We start from the raw sequence: 11,279 nt of genomic DNA on the forward strand, positions 1-11,279 counted from the left end.
TAGCTCCACTTCCACGTCCATGGTCTTTGCAGCCCTCACCTGATGCCATTACAGCTCCTGGTGTGTTCGATCAAGGCGACTGTGACCACGTGAAACTTCAAACCAATTATGGCCCCTGGCAGCGGCTTACGATCGGGCTCATCTTGTGTAGAGGGATTTCTGTAAATTGGATCAGGCTGCTTACAGGGGCTTAGCATGACGTACTGCAACTTTGAGTTTAATCATGAGGATCCTCGGCAATCCTCCACCTCTCAGAGAGAACGGAACATCACGATTAGCCTCACCTGTGTGTTAAGGAAGGAAAACTGGTAAAAGTTGTGGAAAATAAAGTTTTATGTAATTTGAAGTTTCTGTCACAATGGGAGAGGAGATAGCTTTGAAGAAATAACACTCCTGTGTTCCTCCGGGGTCCTCCTGGGTTCTTCATCTCTACTTCTTTGCTGTGGGATGGATTACCGCCTGAGCTGATTCTTCTGCCCTGTTGGACCAGCCAGAGGAGACCCTGATAACACAGAGACAGGGAAACTAGGACTGCAGGCCGACACCTTAGAGAGCATTTTTTCTAAACTAAGGGGCAAACTCTGGAAATCTTGGAGGTCCTGCTGATCCAGATCATCATTTGACTCTCTTCCTTCTTTACAGACAAGGACACATCTCGGATTGAACAATGGCTTTGATGCTGGTCAAGTTTGATCTGAAAAAGCGAGTGAAGCTCGCTCAGACGGTCTGGTTCATGTACTGGTTCGCTGTAATGGCCGGCGTGCTGGTGTTCAGCATGGGGCTGTTCTTTAAGATCGAGCTGCGAAAGCGCTCAGAACTTATGGACAACAACGAGAGCCACCTCTTGCCCAACCTGCTTATATTCATGGGTCTAATAGCTTGTGGCATCAACGCCTTTGGAGGCAAAGTCTGCTACGACTCACTGGACCCTACCAAGTTTGCAAAGTGGAAGCCCATGTTGAAGATCTTCTTGGGGTTCTGTGTGGGGTTCAACGCCCTGCTGCTCCTCACTGCCCTGATGTGTTTTGTGATGAGGATCCCTCTGCAGTTCACCCTGGCTGAGGGACTGAGGAACGGCATGAGGTACTACAAGGACACGGACACACCGGGACGCTGCTACATGAAGAGGACCCTGGACCTGATGCAGATGGAGTTTCGTTGCTGCGGGAACGACAACTACAGAGACTGGTTTGAGATTCAGTGGGTTAGCAACCGCTACCTTGACTTCAGCGCAAAGGAAGTCAAAGAGTAAGTGACAAAGATAAAAATCTAAATCCTTCATGATAATCTGTGAAAGTTAGAAAAGACGTGACAGAGAAATTACTACTTTTGGTCTAAAGAAATTGTCATTGACCCTGGGTATCAAGGTGGAGGCTGTTGAGGTGGGGTGCTTCCATACAAAGTTAGATTTCAGTATAAGTGGATTTGAGGTGAAGGTTGGTCAGAGCAGGTGTATTATTCACTTTCGTCTTCTAAGGATTACCACCACAGAAATGGTGACAGCATCAGGTAGCAATGGGGACGGGGCATCGGGGGCTGGGAGGGTGAAAGAGGTTACTAGGCAGTTTTATGGATAAAGTCAAGAGGAGGGGCTTGGGGTGATTAGTTACAGAAAAAGATATATAGGTCAAAAAGGCAAGAGTTGGATTAAAAGTACATTGTTCCATTTCAGTGATCTGTCACCTCTTTGTGACAACCTTTTTATGTCTATATTGATTTTTGGGCCACAAGTACCTCTTTGCTTTGTTAGGGTAATTGTGAGGAGGATGGTTTTGAGAGTTGGCACATAATTAGTGTTTAATCTCCAGGATTACAGCTCCATGCCCTTCAGGAATCAGTGTCCTGTCCAATCAGCAGAGGACCTGGCAACACTCCAGAGATAGCACCGTCCAAGAAAACAATCTGTATCTAGGATTTTAAAATCGGCATAAACAGTGGTTGGGGAGGTGATTGGTGAAAACTCTTGCGATGCCATTACAGGCCTCTGATAATGGCTCATTTTGAAGTTTCAAAGAGTAACAAGCCCTTGGGGCTTTCTTTTTAACCCAACCTTTTCAAATCCTAATTGAAATATCCTTACTGAAATATCACTACTGCTGTCCTTCCAATGGATAATACACTGATTAGTATTCAGATCTTTCCTGTAGAAAGTAGTATTTTCTGTATATTCTGTATTGACCAGCCAAAGTGTTATCTGGGACATTTTTTGGAGGTTAATTAGGTGTTGATGTTTCTAGAAATCACTGATCCATATCTGCCCCTCTCACGTCTTTGTGATCCAATCACACTTGTCTTTCCACTGACCTACAACTATCAATCACGGCTGAGATCTGCTCTTCAGATTGAGCACAGACTCAAATATGCTAATTTGGGTACCATTATCAGCCTGAAACACATATTTACATTGAAATGTTTGGAAAAAAGATCAAACCCTTTAAGTAAAATGTGATTTTACATTTGTCATGCTGTGTGATACGCATAAGCCTTCGTAATAGAGACTTTACCCATAAGCATAATGACTGATGCTTTGCTGAAATATTCTGCAAACTGTTGATGCTTGATTGTGCTTAAGTGACAGTGTTGTTCAGGCTCCACGCGTGGCAAACACAATATCAACCACTTCATCGGTTCTACAGTAATACTGTCATTGTGACTCTGTACTGTTCGATTTTTGCTAAACTTGACCAGGTGTCTATCCAAGGTTGTTTATTGTTGTAGTAGGAATATGTAGTGTTTTATTGGATTGTATGATATAGTTAAGTACAACACCACTTACTATGGCTTCAAAGGGTTTTATCCAATAACTGAGAAGATAAGATGTGCAGCATTCTGCAAAATCACACATTTTATTTGGTTATTTCTGGTAACCTAACCTGGACTTGCTATTTATACTTCATGCTCCTCTAAAACCTCTAATCTCACCGCACTGTCACCTCCAACCCATCATAACATGACTCGAACTTGACACTTTGCCTGATTCTTCTTAGCCGCATTGGGAGCAACGTGGATGGCCAGTACCTGATGGATGGAGTCCCGTTCAGCTGCTGTAACCCCAGCTCCCCAAGACCCTGCATCCAGTTCCAGATGACCAACAACTCTGCCCATTACAGCTATGACCACTACACCGAGGAGCTCAACGTGTGGAAGCGCGGCTGCAGTGACGCCCTGCTGTCCTACTATGGAGGCATGATGAACACCATTGGAGCCCTGGTGGTGCTGATCACCATGCTGGAGGTCAGAGCCACAGATGCATGCACACAGATCGGGAAATATTGCAAACAGATAGTTAAAGAATAGTTTTACTCCACCACGTTAAGTTTCAGTAGAACACCTACATCATGACTTTGCTTTGTTTGGGATTATATCATCCACAGGAAACAGTCCCATATAATGCCATAGAAAAGACCAAGGAAGCTCTTTATCCGAGGTGTGGCAGTTAACCAGAGGTACATTTGCCAAACCAACCAGTTAGTCTTCAACCTCAAAGTCTTTTCTCTTGCAAAACTGAAAAATACTGCTTGAGAACACTTCCAGCAAAGCATAAATCTCACCTTTGTTCTGCTTCTCCTAGTAAGTTTTCTTGTGGCATCTCTTTTGTTTCATTGTGGTGCACCAAGCCACAGTGAGCCACTAGCAGATGGTGAAAAACACTGACTGGTGCTTGATCGTTGGGGAGAATTTCAGTTTTTGTGAGTGTTTCTTTTATTTATTTTTTTATCCCAATAGTCACAAGGGGCAACGATGAGCCAGTTCCACACTTGAAATGAACACAAAGTTAAAATCGTGCTTCATTGGAAGTGTTTTCAAACAATATTCTTCGGTTTTACAAGAGAAAATACAGAAAAGATGAGGACTAACTGGTTGTTTTGGAAAATATACATCTGGTTAACTTCTCCAGCTCCATTAAAGTGCGCTGCACATCCGTTTCCCTCAGCTTTTCTATGGGACCATCTGCTACTGTTTCCAATATAGGAAATGAGACAGTACCACCACTTTACTATAAAATCTTACATTAAAAGTTTATGTTTTAAGAAATATAAGACACATAAAATGCTTTAAATAACCATTTTTATGATAGGGTTTATGCATAAACAGAATGACCCATGAATAGAAGCAGGTTGGGCAAGAAGTGTGTTTCGTTGTTGTCCAAATAACCTTGAAATATGTCATTTATTTGATATAAAAAGTTTATCTGCTGGACACAAGATGTCTCCTACTTCACTGAAAAGTCAGTTCTCTGTGTACGTGCACTGGAGATTTCAAGTTTCCACATCACTCATGTCTGTTACATAATGGCTTTCAAAATAATTATGATGTCACAAAATCATACGTACGCCCCTTAAATTCAGATTTAAGATGAGATGGAAACTTTTCTCCCTTCAGCAGATGAAAGTGGAAACAGCCTTCTGGTGTCTGCACACACGTCAGCGAAGTGAAGTAACAAAAAGCAAAGCACATTTTTGAGTGGAAGGGGACTGTAATGATTCAGTGAACTGTTTAGTGGTTTAGGGCTCAGTAAAGTTGTTGTTGAGGACTTTAATGGCCGGGTGGGGAGAAGTGAGGTGAAGAGCCTGTGTATAAACACGTAAAGCCTTGACCCAGTTGGCATGTCCATCGTCTATCACCTCCTCCTTCTTCTTCTTCTTCTTCTTCTTCTTCTTCTTCTTCTTCTTCTTCTTCTTCTTCTTCTTCTTCTTCTTCTTCTTCTTCTTCTTCTTCTTCCCTCCTTTCCACACTCCACCCCCCAGTGTTATCTATATCCACTTACTGCATCTCTTTCCCAAACAACTCTATCCTCTTTACCTAAATATCGCTCCTCCTGCCCTACTGTGAGGTTAACCTGCGCCACCTTTGGAATGTATGGGTGTGCAGCTTATCAACAGTATCTTACCTGCTACTTTCTACGCAAAGTCCTAATCCTGTAGCAGCCAAATGGCCTCTCTCCTCTCTCCAGCTCTCTCCTCAGCCTCCACTACCAACATCTGCTCACCTTGACACAGCACAGCGACAAACATGCGCGGTTAAATCCTACAACTCTGTGATAGCAGTGACGACCTCAGTGGTTCGAGTTCCTGCATCCCCTCAAGCAAGCAGACAGTAAATAGCATCGTTTGGATAATGCCTCTATCCCAGAAATCCTGCCGACCAACCCTTGTTCTAAAAACTTGGATTTACATGGAAGCTGATCAGACGCACAGTTTAAGAGGAGTTATGCAAGCGTCCTGATGCTGACACAGATAGTGGGCTCAGGGATGTAACAAGGACAGACCCACTTCCAGGAGCTTGATCTCCTGATCTGCAGTCACCTTTCATAGTAACTGACTTCTTAACTTTCCTAGTGGGAGGGTGGGCCTTTAGACTTTAGGTTACTTCAAGAATTACAAGATATATGTTTTTTTTTTCATATATGTATATATATATATATATATATATTGTCTTTTTTTTGTTCCTGACCACTCTTATATCACACACTTTCCCACATTCATAGAAACATCAACTATATAAAATCTAACTGATAACCTATTTTGTTTGTCCTCTTGCTGTTGTCTGCTCGTGTTGTTGCTTATATATCATATGTAATTTATGTCATCTCTTTGTGTTATGTCATATAACTACAGAGATATTTTAAGGATATTCAAAATAGGGCTGCAACTAACAATTATTTTCATTATCTGCCAATTATTTCCATAATTTACTGATTAATCATTTTATCTATAAGCCATAGAAAATTGTGAAAAATCACCATTAAAATTTCATCAGTCCAAAATCAAAAGATATTCAATTTACTATGATGTAAGACGAGGTAACCACCAATTCTTACACTGGACAAATTGGAAGTGTAACATTTTGGGTCTTTTTGCATGAAAAGTGAATTGATTAATCTTTTTTTCCCAGTTAATCGTTGTACTTTTAACTCAGAATATTTATTAGTTATAATGATGATGATAAATCAGATTTTCATCTACTTATACTTTGCAAAAGCGAATCTTGAAGACAGTTTGTTCCTTTCATGAAACAACATTTGAGTCATTTAAATGGAGTTGACTGAGGTTGTTTACGTGAAGTTATATCTGTTATATGTGTTCCAGTTTGGGGCCCAGTCAATGTGTTTTGCCCTCTGATGACATAGGGGGGGTTTGGCCTGAGGGCCCAGGTTTGGGGTTTTTCTGATATGTGCTCCTGTCCTTTGCAGGTCGCGGTGACCATCGGCCTGCAGTACGTCGACAGCTCCCTGTCCACCCTGGCTAACCCGGAGGACCCGGAGAGTGAGAGCGAGGGCTGGATCCTGGAGAAAACAGTGAAGGAGACGTTCACCGACATCATGGACAAAATGAAGGCTATGGGCAAAGGCAGCAAGGTGGAGGAGGGGGGCGAGGTAGCAGTCGCGACAGTGAGCTGAGCTAACCCCTCCTGCAAAAACTGACACCACTCCCACCTGAAGGAGGAGAGGAAGGGGACTTGTGAGATTGCTACTTTTTTCTACCAACATTTATTATGTAGACGCTACCCGCAAACACATATTTGGCTATGGACTCCTTTTAAACAGACTCCTTACAAATGGACTCCTCGCATAAATAACACTGTATATTCATACATAGAGAGAGATTATGAGTAGAATGAATTGTTTTGGTTTTTAATTTTGGTTTTCCCCAAACAAACCAGTTCCGACTTTTGAGATCCCCTGCTTCTGTTCCTGATATTCTGGATTTGGATTCTTTTTTCCAAAAAAAAAAAAAAAAAAGTGCAAAATAATAGATCAAATAAATATGATATCTATTGATAAATGTCAGATGCTTTGCAATCACAAGTAAGTATGAAATTTTTCCTTTGTATTGTTCTCCAGTAGTTTGGTGGGGATGGTGGTTGCCATGCAACCCCCCCTCTCATGAAGCCAGAGGTGCAGATGGATATTTACAGTCTATAGTGTTTTGGCTTGTAGCTAATATTGTATATAGGCAAAGCAAACAAATTAACCTCCCCCCACTCATCACTTTTTATACTCCAGTCCACCTTTGTCCACAATGAAGACTGGAGCAGCTCCTGAGATGGAGTAAAATTATGAATTGAATGAATCGGTATGAATTATGCATGAATGTTGAGGCGCACCGTCGAAGAGTGAGGCCTGGGCATCAGGAGGTGAGCTCCAGAGAGAAGCAGGGGCAACTCCAAACCTGTGGAGGGCGACTGAAATTGGCAGCTAAATCTTGGCTCCTGACCCCTGTACTGTAATCTCAGATCCTCTTTGACGTTTCCCTTGTGCATTCAGTATCTGTATATTGACACCTATGTATGTATATTCTAACACCTGGGTTGCTGTCTTTGTACATAGTGTAGAAATGATGAAAAAAAATTTAACTTTTTTTAAAAAATAATGTAATTAAGCTAAAACTTTTATTCAAATCCATGTAAAGTTTTTTTCCATATGATTTTTTTGTGTCTGTGTAGAAATGAGATTGTGTACATGAATAAAGGATTTTAGAGATGTGATTCAACAGTGAAATAATGACGTTGTGTTGTCTCGACCTTGAGTTGAACGGACCTGAGATCAGGAGGCGAGGCATGCAGTGAGTGCCGCAGGGCTCCTGATTAAGTCAATAGGATAAGGGCAATTATGGCATTACTGCTTTCACATGGACATGGGATGACTCTTCACATGTCCAGTGTAAGGACATGTGTATGTGTGTGTGGTTATACACCTGATGCATTCACAAACATAATAGTACGTGTATTTGCGAGAGACTCTTCTAGGTAAGTTTCTCTATTTTTCGTGCCTTAAAGCTTTGACTTTCAAGTAACACATCCTCTGATTCCATATTGACAAATAGCTACGGGTAAGGTAAACTTCATCTATTCTCCTGAAGCACAATCCACTATAAAACACATCCATCTAAATAGAGATCCACATTGTCTGCAAACCCCAGACACGAGGAATGAGGAGGAATGATATCAAAGCCAGTGTGGCTTAGTTAGAGCAGATGGGGGGAGCTGTGAAGAGTCAGCAGGATCGGTAAAGAGGCCAACGCTGCACGGTATTTTTGTTGGCCCAAAGCACATAACCAGCGCTGAGTAGATAAGAAGTCTAATCGGCTTTAGATTAGCATGAGCCCCTCAGCCAGGTGAGCAGGTGATGTCCTACTGCAGGACTCACGTCACGGAGACAGACACACAGAGAGACAAACAAGAGAAAGTAAAGATCAGAGCAAGATGAAACTGTGATGTTAGGGAACAAGAACAGGCTGCTTCCAAGTAAAACAAGACATCATTTTAGAGGTTTTCCACAAAGAGTAATACGTAATGTGCAAAGACGCTTTACTCAAGTAAAAGTGATAATACCACAATGTAAAAATACTCCATTACAAGTAAAAGTCTTGCATTAATACTACAGAGCCGTATCAGAAGTAGAAGTACTCATTATGCAGCAGAATGTCTCCTGTCAGTGTTTCATTACTACGTATATTATTATGTGTTTGTTATTATTTACACTTTAACTTGTTGCATTTGTTTAAAAAAAAAGACATAAGTGTAACTATTTTATATATCAGCATTTATATATGTATGTATTTACTACTGTTTATAAGTTTTATCTGTAGTTTGATCTGTAACTGTTATAAACTGTTGAAAGTTGTATTTGTTTAAAATTTTAATATTTTAATTTGTTAAGTAAATCATAACTGTAGTTGTCAGATAAATACATTTCCCTCTGAAATGTAGTGTAGTAGTATGAGTATAAAGTAAGAAAAAAAAAAGGAAATACCCAAGTACAAGTAGCTCAAAATAGTACTCAAGAACAATATATCTATAATTATACTTTCCACCACTGGCTACTAGCAGTTTCAGTTGGAGAAAGAAGTTTGTGGAACAAGTATTCAAGTCCTTAAGTACCACAATGTAAAAATACCCCATTTGTAAAAGGCAACAAAATGTAGCCCACTTAAAGTATGAAAAAGTATAAAGTATAAAAGGTGAAAATGCTCATTATGCAGAATGGCTCTTATTACTACTATAGCATTATATCATTTGAGATTGATGCATTGATATATAAGCTGCACTTTGATGTTGTAGTTGGTTGAGGTGCAGCTTTTTACTGGCTTATACACTGTTGTCTAATCTATAACAATGTATCATACTATACGTAATAGCTGACCTTGGCTTTTGTATATATGTTTTATATCTATAAAGTAACTACAGTTGTCAGATCATGCAGCAAAAACTACTGTAATATTTCCCTGAAATGTATTGGAGAAGTATAACGTGGCATACTTAAGTACAGTACTTCACTGTAAGTTACTACGTTAGTTACTAGTTACTAGGTTTCAATACCAGTTTGGATTCTGGTAGTCATAGTCCCACACTTACACAAGTTTCTATTCATACTGGAGCCTCTGCAGCACAACTGAGATATACATTTATACAGCTGTAAAAGTAATTAACTTTAAAATACATGATTAATCAAATTTAAGATTTGGTATTCTTCCCCAACAGTCCCAACTCACAAAAAGACGACATATAGCTGCTGCCATAGAGAGAAAGACAAATAAGCAGCTGACAGCATCCTGTGAGTCCTGCGTTTTCTGCTGCTCTCTGCTGGTGGCTGCAGGAAACAAACTGAGACTAAATCAAACTGGATGTGTGTGAATCAAATTCATTACAGATCTCCAACAGTTATCTTATATTTAGTTAGGTTCCCTGCTGATTCACTTCATTTTTGAAGTTGGGTTTCACCACCACTCCCTGTGTTCTGCTCATTGCTTACAGCCAGATTTGCTACTGTGCCTCTTCAGATTTCATTTATTTTGGCATCTTCTGTGTCTTTGGCAAATTTGGTGTCATGCGTCAACAGTCTGGACCACCGACATGCTCTGAATCTGAACAGCCTCAGTTACATTAACAGTCCACTAGAGGGTGTCTTTCCATCAGTGATAATGTAACAGGGGTGTCCTCCCCACTGCTGGGAAACCTTAAGGCTTAATGGTCATAAAAAAGAAACACATTGCAATAAATCCCTTCATATGTCATGATGTAAACAAACCAATAAGACCCATTTCACTGACTCTGATGATGGGAGGAGGCCTTAGACAGAACCTCACTTTCAATGGTAGAATCCTCCCTTCACACATTCTGGATTAAGACTAGAGAAAATAATAATAACGTTCATAAATCATTCATTTATAAATTGTTCAGTTTATAACACATCAGAAAAGAAGGAAAAATAACCATCATATCTTTCCAGAGCCTCTTCAGTCTGATTGTTTTGCCCAAAAAAAAACAATCCAGCACCCAAACAATTCAATTTTTAATGATACAAAACATGCATGATGCACTGAAGATAACGATTACTATTATTGCTTGTTAACTCCTATTGCATGAGTATCATCTAGGTGAATGAACAGTCTCACAAAACATTGCCACAACATAAAAGATCTTAACCACCAAAAAAAACATCAAATTAACATTCGGACTGCAGCTAACAATTATCTTTTTTTAATGTTTTCATTATGTTCTGATCATCGTTTAGTCTATGAAAATGGTTGCTCATTCATTTTCTATGGATCAACTAATAGATTAATCGACCACTTGCTTGCCAAAATACTATGTATGCTTAAAATGATCTAAGATGATCTAAGATGCAAATCCTCACATTTAAAAAGAGAAAAAAACTGAATCTTTGGCATTTAGGCTTAAAAAATGACTGACAATTACTCGATAATCAAATTTGTTGTCAGCAGTTTCCAGAGCCCATTAAAAACCAAATATACCCCTTAATATGACATTTAAAATTATTTAAAACAGAGAAAAGCAACATTTGAGAAACAAGACCCAGAGAATGGTTGGCATTTGACTTGCTAGATGTTCCAGACAACTAATCGATTATAAAAATTGTTGTTGATTAATCATCTGTTGATTGACAAATTGATTAATCACATAATTGTTTATGCACATAAGTAGATTTCTGAATCTGTATGGGTAAATAGACACATGAATGGAGTACATTGATTAAAAAACAGCAATGCATCCAGAATGTGACAAATGTCAATTAATTATGCATGAAGAAACTGCACTAATGAATATATGCAACATTTGAGGAGTTAATAAATTATGTAGAGTGATAATGAACATGCAAGGTGTGATGCCTTTGCAGTGAATGGATAAATGACAAGTGTACTAATATTAACTGAGGTTACTGGTTGACCTGGAGGTTCCAGCCAAAGGTCAGGGACACCACTGCGTAGCACATCTCACTTTACACTTCACTATGGGCTGAATAAATATGGCAGACA

At 39.8% G+C, this 11,279-nt stretch overlaps 1 protein-coding gene across 1 annotated transcript; it reads left to right on the plus strand.

Annotated features, from left to right (window-relative positions):
• The first annotated feature begins 307 nt into the window (after positions 1-307).
• Positions 308-6,680, plus strand: LOC111219677 (peripherin-2-like). The gene is made up of 3 exons (XM_022742394.1): positions 308-1,248; positions 2,988-3,234; positions 6,194-6,680. Exons 1-3 carry the CDS (start codon positions 668-670, stop codon positions 6,398-6,400), a joined length of 1,035 nt encoding a protein of 344 aa, XP_022598115.1. The 5' UTR covers positions 308-667; the 3' UTR covers positions 6,401-6,680.
• The last annotated feature ends 4,599 nt before the right edge of the window (positions 6,681-11,279 follow it).

Source organism: Seriola dumerili, unplaced genomic scaffold, assembly GCF_002260705.1.
Source record: "Seriola dumerili isolate Sdu_G_001 unplaced genomic scaffold, Sdu_1.0 BDQW01000068.1, whole genome shotgun sequence".
Taxonomy (NCBI): domain Eukaryota; kingdom Metazoa; phylum Chordata; class Actinopteri; order Carangiformes; family Carangidae; genus Seriola; species Seriola dumerili.

What these genes read in the sequence shown, in the direction of transcription:
- LOC111219677 (XM_022742394.1), top strand. Translation starts at nt 668, where the DNA reads ATGGCTTTGATGCTGGTCAAGTTTGATCTGAAAAAGCGAGTGAAGCTC. An exon ending in AGCGCAAAGGAAGTCAAAGA is followed by an intron (nt 1,249 to 2,987) that starts GTAAGTGACAAA and finishes GATTCTTCTTAG; the next exon opens with CCGCATTGGGAGCAACGTGG. An exon ending in TGCTGATCACCATGCTGGAG is followed by an intron (nt 3,235 to 6,193) that starts GTCAGAGCCACA and finishes TGTCCTTTGCAG; the next exon opens with GTCGCGGTGACCATCGGCCT.